This window comes from Engystomops pustulosus, chromosome 10 (assembly GCF_040894005.1).
Source record: "Engystomops pustulosus chromosome 10, aEngPut4.maternal, whole genome shotgun sequence".
In the NCBI taxonomy this organism is placed as follows: Eukaryota; Metazoa; Chordata; class Amphibia; order Anura; family Leptodactylidae; genus Engystomops; species Engystomops pustulosus.
The window spans coordinates 51,579,300-51,601,097 of record NC_092420.1 but is presented as its reverse complement, the minus strand read 5'-3'; the positions used below and the strand labels follow the sequence as shown (position 1 = coordinate 51,601,097).

The following is a 21,798-nucleotide window of genomic DNA, read 5'->3' as shown; positions in this document are numbered from 1 at the left end:
AATGCTCATTTCACCACGTGTATTACACTACACCACATATTACACCTTGCTATATTCCCCAAGGGGTGTACATTCAACAATTAGGGTCACTTTTCGGGTTTTCCTCTGTTGTGGTACCACTACAGCTCTCCAAATGTATCCTGACACATGTGAAGGATTTCTTACAAATTTGGCCTCTAAAAGACAAACATCCCTCTTTTCCTCTACTGTGCGCCCATAAAGCATTTTATATGCACATGTGGGGCACTTCTACACTCGGGAGAAATAGTTTTACACCTTTTTTGGGGTTATTTAATATATTATCCCTTGTGGCTTACATAAATTAGGGGTAAAGTGACATTTATAGGAAAATTTTCACCTTTTTAATGATTCGGGCCTAATTGGATCATTCACCTGTAGGGGCAAATACATATATTACACATTGCAAAATTCTCTAAGGGGTGTGCATTCAAAGATTAGGGTCACTTTTCAGATTCTTATCTGTTTTATACCACTAGGGTTCTCCAAATGCATGTCAAACATTTCTGTCAAATTTGGCTTCTAAAAGGCAAACATTCCCCTTTCCTTTTACTGTGCGCCCATACAACATTTTATATACACATGTGGGGTACTTCTACACTAGATTTACACATTTTGAGGGGTTATTACATTTTTTTATCCCTTGTGGCTATATAAAATTAGGAGTAAAATGACCTTTATAAGAAAATGTTCACCTTTTATCTATTTAAGTCCTAATTAAATCAAACACCTCTACGGACAAATACACATATTACACCTTGCTAAATTCTCTAAGGGGTGTGCTTTCCAAAATGGTGACACTTGTTGGGGTTCCCCTCTGTTTTGGTACCGCTACGGCTCTCTAAATGCATCCTGACACATGTAAAGGATGTCTGTCAAATTTGGCTTCTAAAAGGCCAACGCCCCTCTTTCCCTTCTGAGCTTCACTGCGTACCCATACAACATTTGCATGTGTGGGGCAATTTTATACTCGGGAGAAATGCTAGTACACATTTTTTGGGGTTGTTTCATCTTTAATGCCTTATGGGATACAAAAATTAGCCGTAAAAGTGACTTTTTTGGGAAAATGTTCACCTTTTTCCTTTTAGGGACCTAATTGAAGCAAACACCTGTAGGGGTAAATACACATATTACACCTTGCTGAATTCTCCAAAGGGTGCACTTTCCAAAATGGTGACACTTGTTGGGGTTCCCCTCTGTTTTGGTACCACTAGGGCTCTCCAAATGCATCCTGACACATGTAAAGGATGATTGTCAAATCTGGCTTCTAAAAGGCCAAAGCCCCTCTTTCCCTTCTGAGCCCTACTGTGCACCCATACAACACTTTATATGCAAAAGTGGTGCAGTTCTGTGCTTAGGAGAAATAGTTTTACACATTTATGGGGTTGTTTCATCTTTTATCCCTTGTGGCTTACAAAAATTTGGGGTAAAAGTGACTTTTTTGAGAAAATTTTCACCTTTTTTCCCTTTTGGGGCCTAATTGAATCAAACACCTGTTGGGGAAAATACACAAATTACACGTTGCTAAACTCTCCAAGGGGTGTACTTTCCAAAATGGTGTCTCATGTTGGGGCTTTCCTCTGTTTTGGTACCATTATGGCTCTCCAAATGCATCCTGACACATGTAAACTTTTTCAGCCATATTTGCCCTGCAAAAACGAAACAACGCTCTTTCCATTCCAAGTGCCCCCCTGTGCCCGTACAGCAGGGTACAGTGACAAAATAGGTATTGGCATACTCAAGAGGAATTGCCCTCAACATTGTAAAATGCATTTTCCTTTTTAACCCATTGTGAAGGTGCAAATTTTAGTGTTCAATGAATCTATAGTAAGATAAAATTACATTTCTATAACTTCACTTTCATTTATCTTTCACGCTCATGAAACGCTCAAAGGGTTAACAAAATTCCCAAAGGTTGTTTTGAATATTTTGAGGGGTATAGTTTCTAAAATGGTGTCATTTGTGGGGGGTTTCTGTCATGTGGGCCTTATAAAGTCACTTCTAACTAAATTGACCCTCCAAAAGTAGGTTTTGATGATTTTCGTGAAAATCTGAAAAATTGCACCTAAAGTTATAAGCCTCCTAACATCCAAAATAAAGGAAAAGATGTTTTAAAAATGATGCCAAGTTAAAGCAGACATATGGAAAATGTTAGTTATCAAGTTATTTTAGTGATATGACCAACTTTCCAAAAAGTAGAAAATTTTGAATTTGGAAAACATTGTTTTTTTCAAAATTTTAGCCAAATTTCCATTTATTTCATAAATAAATACTAAATATATTTATTAAATTTCTCAACCAGCATGAAGTACAATGTGTCACGAAAAAACAATCTCAAAATCAACTGGATATGTTAAAGCGTTCCAAAGTTATAACCACTTAAATAGACACATGTCAGATTTTAAAAAATGGGCCGTGTCAGGAAGGTGAAAAGTGGCTTCAGCGTTAAGGGGTTTAATGACCTGTGGCAAAATGGCAACCAATCCCAGCTCAGCTTGTAACTGCCACGGCAGCCTGTGGGAGTGGCTTTGAAAAATTTGTTGATTGTAAACGAGATGGTGCAGATCCCTTTATTGTACTCAGCTTTATATATTCAATTAAAAAGTGTCACATAACTGTCAGCGTAGTTACCGCTAAAGCTACCACCACAGAGCAGGGAAGCCAATGCCTTGTCCATTGTGACACCACTATTACCGCTCTTGCTACTGTATTATCCAGCATGATTTGCACTGTAATGTTGCCTCCATAGCTAGTGCTGCTACTACATCACAACTGAACATCCACCCTGCACACACTGTCATTTTGAATTTTAACGTGAAACTAATTTAGTAAGTTTTTCTGATCTCAGACTTCTTCAGTTAATGCAATGGATATGAAATCAAAGCCCAAGTCCTGCAGCTTATTTTCTTTTTAGATGGTTGATTCTTCACCAATATCTTAATGGAGTATAAGCTTATCAAAAATCATTATTATATTCTGCCCATGATGTCAAATGGAGTGAGAAACACATTGGTCCATTGCATTGTGTTCATCTCTTTGTGATTGACACTCTTACTTGCTTTTCCCTGCCTTATACTACACAAACACACAGAAATGTTATTGTTTTTGCCCATGTACCAAACCTCGTTTATGAGCCAAATGCCTCATGAGCCACAAATTATACAGAAGGTCCTATTTCTTCCAGCAATCTGTTGTCACTGGCGTTTGAGTGTGACTATGTCCTAGGCTGCATTCACACTACAGTATGGGGGACGTATATACGGCAGACGTATATGCGGCCGATATACGTCCCCCATACACTTCTATGGGCTCACGGCGCCCTACGGGAGCGGTACGGTGCAGCACACGTGCGGCACCATACCGCTCCGTAGCCCGGGACATGTCCTATCTTTCCCCGTATTACGGCGCCGCGGCCATATGTCGCTATGGAGAGGGGCGGGGGTGAGCTGCGCTCACCTCCTCCTCCTCTCCCCGCGCTGCCGTGTGCCCGCCATGCTATGGTGCGGCGGGCACATGGGAGTGTGCATGTTGCCTTACTCTGGGTTATTTCTGTGTAACTTTAAAGGGGTTGTTTGTTTTCAGCATATCATTGATATTGTTTGTGTAATTAAAAGTATCCAGTATACTTTCTGTATCAATTCCACACAGTACTGTAGATCTCTGCTTGCTGTCATTCTATAGAAAGCTTCATTGTTAACTTTCTGTGGATAAATACCGGTCCCTGGTCATGTGATGTCACACAGGTGCTTGGCTCCTCACACACACCTCTGATCCCTGTGAGGTGATAACAATGAGTCGTGCACCTGTGTGACATCATGCGCCATTTTTTAACCACAGGAAGTAAACAATGAAGTTTTCTATAGAATAACAGCAACCAGAGATCTAGAAGACCATGACGAATCGATAAGTAAAGTATATTAAAAATTACCTTTCAGTAAACAAACAATATCAATTATTTGCTGATAGTGGTTAACCCCTTTGATAGTTTAAGAGAAATTAATTGTGAACAAAGAACAGGCACATCCATCACACCCTACGAACAGAAAGGAGTCCAGTTTCTGTAGATGTATATTGATGCCTGCAGTTGGATCCTAACCAAGGTCAGGTTATAAGTGATTTACCCCCAGCAGGGAGAATTTCCCAATTAAAAGTTCTGAGAATATTATTAATGGAAAGATGGCCCTTTACCAATAATTATTATCAAATAGCCATCAATAGCATTGCCAACTATTGTCAAAAACTGGCGGAGACTATAGCTGAAAACCCCACCGGGTCAGACTTGGTCTAAACTGGCTTGACTTGCTGGAGTATGTTTGTGGATTTACTAATAGGCCGGTGCCTCTTAGTATATCCATCATGTATAGCCCTGGCAGGGGGACAATTCTTAATAAATACCCCCCTTCACTCTAGACCAGTGATGGCAAACCTTTTAGAGACCGAGTGCCCAAACTACAACCAAGACCCGCTTATTTATCGCAAAGTGCCAAAACAGAAATTTAATTTGTGATTTAAGCTCCCTTCTTTGTCACAGTTTTCATTGATACCGGCACCTGAGGACACCAATAAAGCAGAAAATAGTCCCAGGTAGAGCTGTCACTTTAAAATAGCTCTGTGCACAGCAAGTCCTGGGCTGTCTGGGACTGCAGGAAGATACCTGGAGTCATCTCTGGTGATGGCCTGAGTGCCCACAGAAAGGGCTCTGAGTGCCACCTCTGGCACCAGTGCCATAGGTTAGCCATCACTGCTCTAGACTATTGTAGTGACTGCTGTATGGCAGCCACAGAAGCCTCTCACCGGCTCCATGCTGTCATAGTATTCTGGGATAATACTACAGGGGGTGATGGGCATTTTCTTCTTATCCCAGTCGCTTCCCTCAGCTTTCATCATTGCTCCAAAGTAGGTGAGAGTAGGTGGGATGGGTCAGACGCCATCTTCTTAGTGGCTTCCCTTTGTGCATGCGCGGGGCTTCCAAACTGTCCTTTTGCTCATTGAGCAGAGACCCAGCTATGAACGCTAAGTATAGGCTATGTTGGGGGAACATGTTAAGGACAGGAGGAATGTCACATATTCCACCGGTCTGTGTGCCAAAGTAAGATGGAGAAGAGACTGACTGATCACCAATTAAGAATGGGACAAACCTACCCCCACTAATACTTAATTTTTATATTTAAGTGGCCAACCCCTTTAACTGCATCTAGCCTGTACAAAGAAGGCTCTGTTTGTGAACCCTCTCCATACAGGGTTTATGTCAGAATACCAGAGATGCATAGTGTTTTGGGTTGAGAGTTTAAAATGGCCATGTAGCTCAGTGAATCAACGTCCTAATTTTGTAGGATTTACCCATATGTGCTTGTAGAAATACTAAGCTTTTCTATTGTATTTGAAAGGATTTGATATTTTGTGTGAAAAAAATAAATATGCATCTTAAAAAAGAAACTTTTGGTTCCATATATTTAGAGATGTATCATTTTATCTAAATATCATATCTATTTACTATTTTAGTGCAACATAACTAAGGGCTAAAAGAAATGTAATACATATATTATACTGGTTAGGACACTGAATATTATGTTATCTGTAAGACTAAAGCACAGCCACAAGATGGCAGCATGTGCACGCACATTTTTGTAAATACTCCCAATAAGCACTTTTCTTTTATCTTTTCATCAAATTATATGTCACATATAAAATAAATTAAATAAGTGTCTTTGTGTACATGAGTAATAAAGATATTATTAAAAGCTTCTTTATTAAAGGACATTTTTAATTCAATGGTCCAAACAGCAAAATATTGGACCCATTGAGCTAACACTATCGAATTTAACTTTTGTCAAAAAGGTTCCAGATCATTTAAATGTTGCCAAAAAAGGTAAATAAACATTTTATTAAATAGTTAAGCCTCGATATTAACCCTTTCAGGTTGTTTCTGTTTTTTACTCCCCTCATTCAAAAATCTATAACTTTATTTTTCTTTTTAAGGAGATGTGTCAAACCTTGTTATCTGCGGGACAAATTGTACTTTTTAGTGGCGCCATTTAATATTCCATGCAATGTACTGGAAAGCTGGGCAAAATAATATGTTTGACAAAAAAAACATATTTGCAGTGTTTTCTGGTGTGCTCAAAATGACACCTCCGATTTATTTTTTTTTGCCTTGTACAATCATGGCAATTCCACATTAATCTAGCTTTTATTAGGTTTTAGTAGATTTAAAAACGATAACTTTTTCAAACTTCGGTGTACTGACCTATACAAGGTGTAATTTTTTTAGGTAGTTGCTGGCATTTTAATTTATAGAAATTTGGGACCTTTATGTACGGTTGATAATTTTTCTTAAAAATTTTGGTTAAAAAGCAGCAACATTTGGGCATTATTTTCTGTTACAGTGTTCACGGCCAGGAATAATCTTTTGATATTTTGAAAGAACAGCCATTTTAGGAAATGGCTATACCTAACATGTTTATGGTTTTTACTGTTTATTTAGTTTTATTTGTGTTCTAGGGGGTGGTTGAAATTTTAAACATTTTTTATACTATTACATTTTTTATACTATTATATGAGACCCCCTATATACTTTAACCTTGGAGGCTCTGATCACTAATACTATATTCTGCGCCAATCAGCCATCCAAGATGGCGGTCCCCACGAGAGGGTGCAGATCCCTTTATTGTACATTCACACACATTCATACACTCAACTTTATATATTCAATTAAAAAGTGTCACATAACTGTCAGCGTAGTTACCGCTAAAGCTACCACCACAGAGCAGGGAAGCCAATGCCTTGTCCATTGTGACACCACTATTACCGCTCTTGCTACTGTACTATCCAGCATGATTTGCACTGTAATATTGCCTCCTTAGCTAGTGCTGCTACTCCATCACAACTGAACATCCACCCTGCACACGCTGTCATTTTGAATTTCAACGTGAAACTAATTTAGTAAGTTTTTCTTATCTCAGACTTCTTCAGTTAATGCAATGGATATGAAATCAAATCCCAAGTCCTGCAGCTTATTTTCTTTTTAGATGGTTGAATCTTCACCATTATCTTAATGGAGTATAAGCTTATCAAAAATCATTATTATATTCTGCCCATGATGTCAAATGGAGTGAGAAACACATTGGTCCATTGCATTGTGTTCATCTCTTTGTGATTGACACTCTTACTTGCTTTTCTCTGCCTTATACTACACAAACACACAGAAATGTTATTGTTTTTGCCCATGTACCAAACCTCATTTATGAGCCAAATGCCTCATGAGCCACAAATTATACAGAAGGTCCTATTTCTTCCAGCAATCTGTTGTCACTGGCGTTTGAGTGTGACTATGTCCTAGGCTGCATTCACACTACAGTATGGGGGACGTATATACGGCAGACGTATATGCGGCCGATATACGTCCGCCATACACTTCTATGGGCTCACGGCGCCCTACGGGAGCGGTACGGTGCAGCACACGTGCGGCGCGGCGACCATATGTCGCTATGGAGAGGGGCGGGGGTGAGCTGCGCTCACCTCCTCCTCTCCCCGCGCTGCCGTGTGCCCGCCGTGCTACGGTGGCTATTGTTTGTGTAATGAAAAGTATCCAGTATACTTTCTGTATCAATTCCACACAGTACTGTAGATCTCTGCTTGCTGTCATTCTATAGAAAGCTTCATTGTTAACTTTCTGTGGATAAATACCGGTCCCTGGTCATGTGATGTCACACAGGTGCTTGGAGAATTTGGCACTAGAATCTGTAATCCTTCTGAATCACAGTAACATTAATCACTGTTTTCTCATTAACAGCAAGCTCTTGGAAATATTGAAGTAAGAACAGTGAACATGATATAATGGATGCTTATGGCACTACATCAAAATGGATCTTGCTTGACCCAGTTACATTAATGAGAAGATCTTTTGTGTATCATATTCATAGTCTGAAATGAAAAAGTTATAAAAATGTCAGGATAAAGTCTTGACAGATCGGACAAAGTAAAAAAGCTGCGACTGGATCATAGCCAGCAGGGGTTTTTTACTGTTATGTTTTCGAAAATTAAAAATGTTCACTAAATAATTGTTTTATTTATTTGGATGAGTCTGACTCAGTATTGCATTCAGATCCCAAGATCTGAAGAAGGAGGTGGAGGAGGGCAATCAAAAGAAATGGAACAAAATAAATAAAATTATTTTTTTAAGAATTTTGAGTGAAGACTCAAACATGGTCGCACTATTGGCGCCATTTTATTCCTTAGTTGTTTTTTTTTTCCTTTGTCACTTTTGTGACTTTAAAGCCTAGTGTGACTCCAGACTGCAGGGCTGCCATCCACAGGGGATACTTAAAACTTCTTTTAAATAAAGCCCACAGAAAAGCTTCACCTTCAGGGTCACGGTGTGATGCACAAACAACCTAACAGCTCGGTCTCCTCATTTTTGTTCCAATACTATAGAATAGAGAGTCTTTATAAACTCTTGGGACTGATTGTCATAGGGCAAAAATACTTTGAAATCCATTTGCAAATTGACTTACATTTTGCTATTTGCTGTATTACTTCTCATGCATTCAATTTTCAGTTAAATTAAATAATGTTATTTAGATGTGCGGTCTAAATAGAATATCAACAAGGGAAAATAATTTTCTTTCCATGGGGAGGCAGTATTGTAGCATACTTCCCAACTGACTGACATCTATACAGACAGCAATGCTGCAATACATTGGAGTCCAGAGAATTGTTAGCTAATTTCAGAGGAACAAGATCTTATCTAGGCCCCCAGCATAATATATACAGGATCAATATATCAACCACTCTCAAATAATAATGAGTCTTGAGGTCTGGAAGGAAAGATACGTTGTACCTCCAAGGATATTCAGTATTACAGCCAATGGATTGCGGTCAAACCCCACTGTGGGTCTTATATTTTTAGATTTTTTGTTGCATTTGCAGATTTGTGCCAAAATTTGTGACTTTTTCCACTAACCTGGCAAACTTTGCCACAACAGAGTTTTTCATTGTTGCACCTGGTATATGTCCAGATGTGATCATTTTGGTTCTATCACAATGAACAGCCAAAAATGTTGGTGCAGATAAACTCCACTCCCAAGCAGGCATAGGAAAAAGTTTAGAAGGGGTTGAAGAATTTGCGGCTTTTATGTGACTTAACTAAGATGGCAGATATAGAACCTTCTAAAATAAATCACAGGCCCAATTGAAAAGTGTCATAGAGATGCGCCTAGGCCGGAAGAGGAGAACACTGAGACGCGGGCCCGGGCGACGGAGCCGGAAGGTGAGTATAGATTTATTTTTTTTTAAACTGATGGCGGATAATCATATGGGGCCACGTGGGACCCCTCTCAAGCCTATATGAATACCCGCCAGTGCCAGATGCATTAAGAGGCTTATGCCTTATAACTAATAATGAACCATCCGTTTAAAAACTAGAAAAAATGAAACAACGCATACCAAACGGATGTGAAAAAAACTGATGTAGATACAAAATGGAGAGAAAACTAAAACAAAATGGATCCTTTTTCTTAATGGACACATCTATGTGAATGAGCCCTAAACTGATGAGGCTAGAAACAGTGACATCACTATAGACAGACACATGCACACTGCAGCCATGATATCGTTATTTTATTGGGGAAAAAGGCCTGTATAGTTTTGTTTGTTTTTTCTAACTACTTCCCTGCCATTGCAAACATTTTTACTTTAAAGATTCTAGTTTTCAATCATTTTTGTACATTCATAAATACATGGAACCATCAAATGTGAATTCTAATGAAGAACATCATAACAAATAGCACTTTCTTCAGCTTGTACAATAAAAAAAGGTTATCCTATTTTATTGTAAAATATGAACCAAACTAAATATGAATATGTATTATAGATACATAGTTATTGTTCCATAGAGGCATAGCTGTCTTAGAATTTACATCAGTTAAAGGATACAGCTTATATTTTCATAGGTCACAGGGATCATTGTCATCAATAATCGACAGTTGATAACAAGATACCACACAGTGGAAATGTATACTGTATATCTATAATGTACTGGTTGAACATATCAGTTCTCTGGTGACTGTGCCAGGTCACTTCTCTGATGCCTATTGTGCTTCTCTACGGGAGGGAGATGAAAGACCAACAAATTACACTAAATAGAAACAATATTTTTGTCTCAACTGGTTGTATACAATTGTTATTAAAAAAAAATATTATTTATTTACAAAAATATTATTACAGCCTTTGTCTCAACTGGTTGTATACAATTGTTATTAAAAAAAAATATTATTTATTTACAAAGGCTGTAATACAGCCGTAACGCACGTCGGGGCTGTTGTCAAATCGGGCATCAGCGACCATTATAAAGGGTGAATCATTATATGTTTATAGTATGTTATAATTTGGATCCCACCATATATACATGTTACCTGTTTGGGCTTTTATGGCGATTTATATTCATACAATGTTTATAATCCCTGATTGTTATTGGGTATGAAACTTTTCCTTATCATTTTAATTGGTTGTATGCAATTGTTATTTAATAAAGTTATCATTATTTATTTACAAATAAATTGTTTCTATTTGTTGGTCTTGCATTTCCCTTCTGTGGAGAAGCACAATAGGCATCACATTTGGTTTAACCAACATAATATATACACAGGAGCTGACACAGTGGCACAAAGTCATCTATATTATGTCTCAAAATGGTTACACTTCCCTGTTGACCTTTATTTTATAAATGACTTCCCCTAGTATTGTTTTATTGTTATGCCTTAACTGGTGAACATGTAAGTGCAGTTGGCTGCAGACAGATTTTTATTATACTGGTGCACTGATCCCACAAAGATAACAAGCAGCTGGAAAGATTAATGTATTGTGCCAAAAAGCTATACATTAAATGCTAGGACTTCTTAATATATAATATCTCAAAAATTGCAGGAGGGAAGGCTGCACATTGGCCCAGATTTACTATAGCTTTTCTGACCGTTTTGTGGCGGAGAAATCATATAAATCTGCTTCTCCATGCCACTTTCTGGGTTTCTATGACCCGTTCTCCACTATGGGCCGACTATAGTCTCCACCAGAGTTACAGAACTGGAGGAGTTTGTGTCGCTATTTACTAAGAGGCCAAAGCCTTTAAGGACCCACACTGCCGTTGTTCCCATAAACGACAATAGCAGCAGCAGCACCGTAAACCGGGAAAGGTAGGGCATGCTCTATCTTTCCTTATGTGTGTGCCACTATATTCTATGGGAAGGGAATTTTAAGACTGGCATTCTAAACACAACTGGCCACAGGGAATACTGACTAAAAGCCAATTTATGAACAGTATAAACATTTGTGGCATAGACCAGCCCTTTACGGCTGGCATTTCTCCCATGCAAGTTAGTGGACAAATTGTTGACACTGCCTCCTTTTCACCATGTGTGGTCCTGGGCTTGCCTTGCAGAAATATAACCTTCATTTTTTTTTCTATCTTTGTGGCATTTTGAGGGGTCAGAGGTGTTTTTATTTTTAAATACTTTTTAAATCATTCCATGCTATAGTCATGGTGTGGTGACAGAAATGATGTCAGATGTTTTTACCACTAAAATAAAAGCTTCCTTTGGAAAAGTGTGAAATATCCCTTTGAATATTTCCTCCTTCATGTTAAACAGTGCCCATTAACCTACAATAAATAACCTCCATTGAAACTAATGCTGTAACAGGTGCGTGGATTGGTGGGAGTGCCAGGCAGGTGGAAGTTGTCAGAGCCGAGCATGCCCCTCCGTGTAAATAAACAGTAGCATGGCAGCAACGAATGGCGTTGGTGGGGAAAAGTTTTTGTTCCCAGTACCAAAAAAACACAGAAAAACCCCGCAATAACATGCACAAATGTCCTGAATCAACACATTGGGGGTAATTTACTAAGGGCCTGAATTGAGTTTTTCCGACGGGTTACCCGAATTTTACCTTTTTGCACCGATTTCCCTGAATTGCCCCGGGTTTTTGGCGCAAGCGATCGGATTGTGCCGCATCGGCGTCGGCATGCACGCGACAGAAATCGGGGGGCATGGCCATAAGAAAACCCGACAGAATCAGAAAAACCGCCGTAAAAAGTGTCGCTTGACATACACTTACCTGCACCCACGATAGCTTGGTGTACTCCAGTGAACTCTGACGGACTCCAGCGCAGCAGCGACACCTGGTGGACATCGGGCGCACTACCTGAGTGAATATCCGGAAGACACGAATCCTCCACATAGAACGCGCCGCTGGATCGCTACAGGACCGGGTAAGTAAATCTGCCCCAATGTTATTATGGGTTTCAGATTCATCTTAGATGTTGATATATCAGACAGCTGAGTCTGTGGAGCTTTTTAAGAAAAAGTTGCACAAAAGTTGCTATTTCTTCTGCAACCCCTGCTAAAGTGTTTCCTACGTCTGATCGGGACTACACATGAATATGCCGGTCCGCTTTGAGAGTGGTCCAGCGTTTCTATTATACTCTGCAGCGGTGTTACATAGCATAACTCTATCATTGTAACACTGCTGCATTTGTTTTAGCACTAGGACCTGATTACTTTAGTAAGCAGCTCCTAGTGCCGAATTTCTGGGTGACAGGTCTTCTTTAAGCTACAAAATGGCTGCGTCCTTAAGGGGTTAAATGCTACTGCTCCAGGCTCAATGTGAATCTCAGAAAAAAAAGCTTATTTACATGACTTTGGAGCCTATTTTTAATAGGTAAACAGGAGATTTTTGATGTAAAGGAAGGGAAGCTTTGCAAAATAACACTAAATAATACCATCAAAATGTTACTAAAACCTCTATAAAATGCATGTAAGAAATGCTACCATTTTAAAAGTATTTTTCTTCATGCTTTTTAACATGTCATAAAAGATCACTCTATTTAGGAGTTCTTAATTATTTTAGGGGTTGTCTGGATGTTGAAAAATATGTCCTTTTCATTCATTTCTTGAGCTGCAATACCAGTACAGACCAGTATCAGGTATGGTGCTGTTTTTGTAAGAAAGTAGACATATTTTTCAACCTCTGGACAACCCCCTAAACATGTACATAATTCTAAAATATTTTTCATCCACTACTACCACATTTTACCAAGATAAAAATTCTGTTAAAAAGTACTGTATGATAAACCTTTTGGTTTGGAACACAACAAAACCTTGTATGTATGTATGTATATATAAAGGGGTATATTTATCAAAAAAGTCTCAAAGTAAGACAGCGCACAGTTATACTAGCCAATTTTATGCTTCACTAGATTCATCCGAGTGTCTGATGCTGGATGAGTAATCTGGTGTAGTATAAGACTATCTAGTTGTACTTTGCACCTTCTATTATTTGGCTTGGTTTACAACAGAAAATTCAGGTGTATTTGCATAATTTTTGGCACACTGATTTTTCCCAGTGAAGTCATGTCACTTTTGTCACACTGCTTTGCCAATTAGCAGAAAAAAGTTGTCACTTAAGTTGTCACTTACGTGATACGATGTTACAGTCTAAACAATTGCATTTTCAGTATACATTTACGTGAATACCTCAAATGCACTTTATTCATACGACTTGGGAATTTAACATTTGCCAAGAAATACTATCTTTTTTTTCAAAATATTCAAGTACAAGTGCTACTATTTAATACCTTTCCATTGACACATTCTAATAAAGTCTTACCGTCGGCAGTACGACATAGCGCAGCTGTAAGCAGAAGTATATATCCCAGTAAAGGCATTTTAGAAGACCATTAACTGTGCATCTGTCCTTCAGGCAGCTTGCTTCTTCTCTCTCTGCCTCTGCTGAAGTGAGACTGCTCACAGACTGGCCTTGTTTTTAATCTCCGTATTAACTTCCCCCTAGTTGTATTATGTCGAAATCTTTACAGGAATGCAGGGAATGGGAGGAGTTCTATTAGAGACCTGATGGCTCCCCCTGTGATTTGCACATAAGCTTTGAGTATTAGGTATGTTAAATAAAAAGCATCCTATTGACCAGAGAAGGTCACATATCTTTGGACAACAAGGTAAACAGTTGCTTAAAATAAACTTTACTTAGTGATAATCTGACAGATAAAACATTAAGCCTCTTTTGACTAATTTCTGGAGAATCGTTGCAACACTTGCTTTTCACTCCACAGTGAAAAGAGATTGTTATTGTAATATATGATTCTATTTCGATTTTTAAATTGCTGCATAAGAAGACAAGGTCCAATAGAATTAAAATATACTGTATATACTGGCGTATAAGACTACTTTTTAACCCCTTAAAATAATGGCTACAGTGGGGGGTCGTCTTATACGCCGGATATACGGGGGCCGCACTGTGTGAGGTGTTTTTTTTCCCCCGTCAGCGCACAGAGAGCCGCTTCCTAGGACCGCCGCGCATGCGCGGCAGTCCGCCTCTCACAGTCATTAGAAGAGGCTTAGTACGCGCTGACGGGGCGGCGCGCTGTATGCTAATGCAGCCACCCTGTCACAGCGGTCGGCGTCACAGAGCTGGGGGTCACAGGCGGCACTTACAGAAGCATGTCGGATCTTCATTAATATCGCAGCTTACAGTTATGATCACCAGGCACTTGCTCTCTTGTTTGTTTTGCAAAGTTTTAAGCAGACTTTTTTTCATTTGGGAGAGGGGTAGTCTTATACAGTGAGTATATACCAAATTCTATATTTTTAGGGCAGAAGTTGGGGGTCGTCTTATACGCCCAGTCGTCTTATACGTCGGCATATACGGTAAATAAAGCCAGGATATACGATTTGTTCAGCATTTCCATAGTTTTTCTCATTAATTGAAAGCCCCGAAAGTTGGAATGGTAACCAACAGAGCCTAAAATATCCCAATGATTGTAATGGGGTTTTTGGGCTTTCACTGTCCTTTATTTTGCTGCATGGAAAGTCCTATTAAATATACTCCTGTCTAGTTCTTCTCAGAAATTTAAAGGGAACCTGTCACCACACTAACCCTCCCCAGGCCACAAACAGTATCTTATTTTATTTCTTATTATTTTACCAGAGTGCAGGAGTTGGGGTCGCCTGAATACACTGTACAAAAGAATAAAAGATAATTTTTCATTCATGCTGAAACCTAAAAATATGCCAAAAAGTCCTCCATGAGACATACATATTGCAGTATAGTGTGGTGACAGGATCCCATTAATAAACGATTACAGCATATATAAATATGATAGGAGTTGGTCCCTTCCATGAGGCAGTGTTTGGTCCATTAAAAGAGACTATTATACAAAACAGACAACACGTGACACAGGCTTGAATCCTCATTACATAGGGGCATTTACCTGAACGGATAAGTTCAAGAGCGCTGGACCTCTGTGTATGCTGTTTTAGGTGTTGCCGTTTTATTCTGTGCTAGGCGCGAGTTGTGCATCTAAACCGGAAGCGGCAGGTGAGCCACCTATGCAATGCATAGGGCTCAAGTATTAGAGAGACAAAATGTTTACCTCAGTTGTGAGAGACTGGGAATATAATTAAAGAACTATTTGGGGATTTAAACGAAGATTGAGTAAGCAAAGGTTTAAACAAAGGGGGGGGAAGGTTAAAACTTAGTATGTATCAATAATAAATAAGAAGTGTTATTATTATATGGTCTCAAAATTGGATGAGGAGATTTGTGGGTATTGAACATAGCTAGAGAAAATTGATGTTATCAGGATATCAGATGTGTATATGGGGGAGATTTTTATCATTATTATATAATTTCTGTATATACAAAGTCATGTATTGTTGCATTCAAAATTAAGTCAGAATAAACAGAGAATTAATTAAGTTACAGAATTAATGAACACTGATGTTTTCTTCTAATGGATGGTTGTCTCAGAAATTTCATTTAGACTAGACAATTTCATTGTATTAAGTTTGAAAATCCAAAACACTTCCCTTTGATACAAAATGATTTTTAGACGTTTTTCATTATTTTCTGATGTCTCATGAAGAAATGTTTGGATAGTCCATGGAGTAGGAAACCATTCTTAATATTACACCTGTGTCCGTTAAAGCGTTTGGGTAGTGTCTGCGTCATATAGCCTACATATTAATGTCCACAAGGACATTCAAATATCTTGCTGGCAGGTCATGGAGTGACGGATATTGAAAACCTTTTGTGTTGTGTTTGATTGAAAAGATGTTGCATTGTGAATGATATTGAAGCAGCAGAGTCATAGCCACTGGCCATATTTTTTTAATGTAGCCTTAGTTTCAAAGTCAGCATGCGTCTTTAGCTGTCTAATCTAACTGGGGGCGAGAATGTTTTTTTACGATCGACACTTTCCCAATAGGATTTTCTGAGATTCCAAAACCAATATTGAAACAGGAGGGACGGGATCATCACATTACTATTGTCCACTCGTATGGATCCCCAGATATTGCACCCAAAGTTATGGCTAATAACTATGCATCAAACATATTGTACCTAAAGGGAAAAATCCCTTTAAGGAGAAAAGCCAAACTGAAAGAATGTATACACATAAAATATTGAAAGGCTTTATTTCATACAATACATTAAAACTTTTAAAACACCCAGGTGGTGGCAGAGGAAAAAGAGGGCATCACCGGACACAATATGGAGGATAATATAGACATATGTGAATGGGTAGGTAAGATTGGGCTATTCAATATGAATCATCAGTACTGCTGCAACACATGCAGGTTTCAATACAGAAGTCTAGTAAAGAAACAGCCCATCACAGCGTTACAATTATCTTACCCAAGTGTTGGAAGTGACACTCCACTGTCCGGGATGGCACCTTCCACGACACGCGTTTTGGCTCATATGAGCCTTCGTCACCCCCAGACCAAGGCTCATTTGAGCCGAAATGCGCGAGAAAATTGATGTTATCGGGATATCAGATGTGTCTTGGTTGGGATTTGAATAAATCCGTGTACCTATGAATTAGTCAGAATTTATCTTAAAATGTAAATTTATGAAACTATAAACTTGTAAAAAGTACATAGAAATAGTATTTTTAATACATTTTCCTATTCCCACAGTGTAGCCCCATTGCCCTTGTTGATACCTATGACTCCACTTAAAGTATATCCCTTTGATTCGCTGAGGTCACTGGTTGGTCACAAGAAGGAGCACGCTTATCAACACATTCTACACGCTGGCTTGTTGAGAAAAGTTGAGACATTTATTTTTCTCATATATACAATCTTTAAATAGGCCATTTGGGAATATCCCCTTAAGCTTCGAAATATGCACATTGGTGTTGGGAATATGTTCCTGGCTTTATCATTCCACTGCGCATGCACTGGAGCTGACAGTTGACAACAGTTATGACAGCCTATGACTGCTATGATAGTGTACCTGGCTGTCACCAGAAACATGGCAAAAGGGTTCCTTTAATAGAAAACAAAATATGCTTTAATATATACCTATTAATTCATTATTTTATCTATCAGTTTTGCTCAGAAATGTTCACTAAATTATTGCAGGAAAGCACAAGCTTTTGTTTGACACTTAATCTCAAGACATCACTTTGTAAGCCCAGTCGGGAGTACAGAGAAATACTCTTATCTGTGTGCTGCAAAGATGCACATATGGTGATCTTGAAGATTTCGCTGAAGCTTAACCACAATACCAGATAAATTATTAAAAATCAGAAAGTAGCTCATCAGAAAGCCACATATATGTGAAAATGTATTCCAAAATGATTTGCACATTGTTTTTTAATTTTAGGAACCCATGAGGCTTGCTGTATTTAGCAACTTTTTAGTTCGCAAATTGGGATCATTATAAAAAGGGGTGTTGGGGTGCCTTTTGCACTACATTAATGGGCTGCATCAGATGTACACTAAAAGAAAAAATTAACTTGTAAGGATGTATCAATTCTGTATAAAATGTAACATAGATATGTTAATTTTGGCCTTGTTCCCATAACTGGATAAGAAATGTATTGACAAAAAGATAATAAAGTTCTTTGATTGGAATTTCTAATGGCCTCCTCCATTATCCATTCATATCTTTCCCATTAGACTTCCATTACTTTGACAAAAAGAACAACAGAGATGCTGCATTTTTTTCTTTTTGAAATAATGGAAGCCTATTGTAGCTTTGCAGTTTATATGAAACACATGGCTTTTAATGGTATCAATCTGACCATCAATTATTCCTCACATTTTATTTAAACTGAGCATGCCCAGAAAAGGTGATAGGCCACTTTGGAATTCACAAGAAAATCACATGACTATCCTGTGGCAGCCCCAGTATAGACATATGCTAACGTTCAGATTTTGCAATAAACCACACTTTTTACTGAGGTTTTGAAAAAGTGTCAAGTGAGTGATGCCAAAGTGCTGCACACTAAAGGGTCAAGTAATTTATTAAATAAATTAAAGGCCCCTTGATGAGGTAAGTTATAAGCTAAGCACATCATATTATGCCAGGATTGATCAGAAATGCATACAGTAATTTCTCTCTATAGATCAATAAAAATAATCTAATGTCTCCATTGTAGGAAACACCTGTTAAACCCTAAGTCCACATCCTTGAGTAGAGACCAAGCAGCAAAAAAAACTATATGTGGTGGTAGATATAGTTCTGGACGTGTATGCCTTGCACTTATACCATAGATATTGTCAAATAAAAAAGTCAATATTTACTTTCTTTTCTTTTGCTTGGTGTGAGAAAAGGCTCGGACAAACAACATCTGAAACCTCCATCAGTAGGATATCAACAAGGAGCCCCTTGTCCAACTGGTGGAATCATACTCTGCCTCTGATAAATTTGTCAAGTAAAATTTCAATATTCTGGGAGAAGCCGCAAAATATATTTTTATTTTATTATGCTGGGGAAATTGAAACATTGAAATTCATTCTCAATTTATTATAATTGCCACATTAGTAGCCTAATTTGAGGGATTATAATTCATTATGGGGAAGATACATATTTAAGGGTCTGAATGCATATGACCATGTGATATTTCAGTTTTTCTTTGTGCAAGGAGGAACAGGCTAAATTACCTCTATAGGCTACTATTCATGTCAAACTGTCAGAAACAGACTCCATAAGTTCAGAATACAGTGCAATTCACATTTGCCAGAGAATGTTAAGACTGGCAAATTTGATATAGCAATCTGTGCTCTTAACAGATGAGCACATGGGAAAGACATGACATAGTTTGGGGGCGCAGTGAGAATGTTGTCCTGCCTGGAAAATCTTCCATAATTACTGGTTTGGCTGTGTGTCAGTAATTGTATGGAGAGTCATTTGTTTGAAGGGCAACATAGCCATCCAAGTGCTAACTAAAGGTACCGGGATGAGATCCTCAGACCCATTTTGAGGCCATATGCAAATGAAGTGGGCCCTAGGTCCCTTCTAAAAGATCACATTGCCAGGCCTCATGTGGCTGTAGTGTGTCAGCAGTTCCTGCATGATGAAGGCAATGATGCTATGGACTAGGCTGCTCGTTCCTCAGACCTGAATCCAATTCTCATCTGGAACATCACATCTTAATCCATCTACCAATCCCATGTTGCAGTATAAAATTTGTCAGTATGGGGCCCACAAATTCCTTATCGCAGCCCTGGAAATAGTGTTATATGGATTCTGTTTATTTGGACTGAAGATAACATAATCACTGGCTCAGTAAGATGGTGGAAAGGTACAAAGGTGTTGACTGTGTGAAGAGGAGGAGAACCTGTGGTTGATGGCTGTGTGAGAAGATGGCCTCAAAGTACCAGTAGGGTGAGGAAGAAAGAGACATAGGCATTTATGCTGTATGAGAAGGACAGCGGGATGCTGACTGTGTGCAATGTAAAGAGTTGTAAGGGTACAGTCTGTAACAGAGAAAAGAACATTTAGGTATTATGTGTGAGAAAGATGCAGGTAACACAGGGATGCAGGCCTACGTCAGATCCTTTAATCAAGAGGTAATCTTCTATAGAAAAGCAAATCTACCATCACAGCAGCATCACTTACTTGTAGATCTGTTTACCCAGATTCCTGCGGCATCATTGAAAAATTATTTAGAGGTTAGGAGGTTATCAGATTCATCCCCCCATCACTTCTTACATGCCTGTGTAGCTATACAATCTTCTTAGCACAATGAAGCTGGTCACCTTAAACATTCAGTAATTACAAGATTCTTACTGAGTTCTGTAAGAAGGAAATAAAATCAACCAAATTACAAAATGGAAGACAGGGACCAAAGATAGCAAAACAAATCTTAAGAAATTTTGTAAGTATATTAATGCGAAACAAAATTGGTTGGAGCAGGTTGGACCCCTATATTCTCAAAATGTGGCATCGGTGACTGGAGACCAAGAGAAGACGGAGATACTAAATGGCTTTTTTTATACAATAGAAGAAAGAACTTCTGACGTGGGTGGTGCCAGTGCGGCTCATGCATCCTGTTATATACTAGACTGGCTGAATGATAAAATCAAAGTGTACAAGGCTCCTGGAAAAGATGGGTTACATCCCAGAGTTCTTAAAGAACTCAGTTCTGTTATTGCTGTCCCGCTGTATAAAATCTTCAGAGATTCCCTAAATACTGGTATGGTGCGAAGTAACTGGTGCAGGGCGAATGCGGTGCCAATATTTAAAAAAGGCTTTAGAACTTTGTCAGGAAATTAAATGCAACAAAGCTTAAAGGAAACCTACCATTTAGAATGGCAGGGGTAAGCTATAAGTACCGAGCACCAGCTCAGGGTGAGCTGGTGCCGGTACTTATTTTCGTTAGTGTTATTAGCCACGGTATTGCGGTTTTAACACTTTTTAAATTTTAGAGCAGAAGAGGCTTCGGCGCTGCGTGCGCACGCCTACAAAGGAAATACCTATGCCTCTTCGGTTAATAACACTAACGAAAGTAAGTACCGGGACCAGCTCACCCTGAGCTGGTGCTCGGTACTTACAGCTTACCCCTGCCATTCTGAATGGTAGGTTTCCTTTAACTTAGTGTAACTTATGGGGATACAGTTCCAGAAACAGCCATTTCGTCTAATTGATCTGTTAGCAATCTTTACACTGCAGAAGGTCATCATAACTTGATATGCTCATCTGCAGTAGTTACTGAACATTCTCATTTATAAAGCTAATTTTTATAGTAATTTTGTGCACTTTGATGTATTTAGTTACATTTTGCTGCATTGATCAGCACAGGCCTATGGAAATGACAGCAGCTGCCGGTGCTGTGGTCAATAATAAACACCTCACAGATTAAAACTGTTTATCACACTTGAAAGCTGCTTCTCTGAACACTTAGGTAAACCTCTGTTTAGAAGACAAGGGTTATTCTGGTTACTATTAGATTTTTTAGGACTTTTAAGTTTTTTATTTTCAGATGTATAAGTAATCCATTGACTATGGAACATCTAATTAAACAACAAAAAATAAAGTATGAAAAGATTTCTCTTTTTTACATGCAGAATTATTTGCTATGAATAGGACATACTGATTATTCTGTAAATTTACTTTTTTTCTTAAATCTGTACAAAGTACCATGTAAGAAGTATTGTGGATAGAGTAAAGGCAACTTAAACATTTACAAAGGCAAGGATACTTTACAGTTACAGTAATTAAACTTTGTCATGTTATGAGATAATAATGACAAAAAATGTGGCAGCATTTAAAAAAAGAAGTTAATTTATTATTGCATTTCATGTTTTTACTTAAGGCCTTCCAAAAGACATAACTTTTTTTCATTTACAGAAACGTATGAGTGATAGTGAATCTGTGGGACAAATTACACTTCCTATTGTCACTATTTATTATTTCATACAATGTACTGGGAAGCTGAAAAGAAATTCCAAGAACCGCAGTAACACTATTTTCCCCCTAACATTG

General features: G+C 38.4%; 1 protein-coding gene across 1 annotated transcript in view; it reads right to left on the bottom strand.

Moving 5' to 3' along the window:
- CFH (complement factor H) overlaps positions 1 to 13,841 on the bottom strand; it is a 205,210-nt gene extending 191,369 nt beyond the window's left edge. The window contains exon 1 of the mRNA XM_072129059.1: positions 13,675 to 13,841. Coding sequence (XP_071985160.1) covers positions 13,675 to 13,732 — 58 coding nt within the window. The 5' untranslated portion in view covers positions 13,733 to 13,841. The remainder of the gene's footprint in view (positions 1 to 13,674) is intronic.
- Positions 13,842 to 21,798: the final 7,957 nt, after the last annotated feature.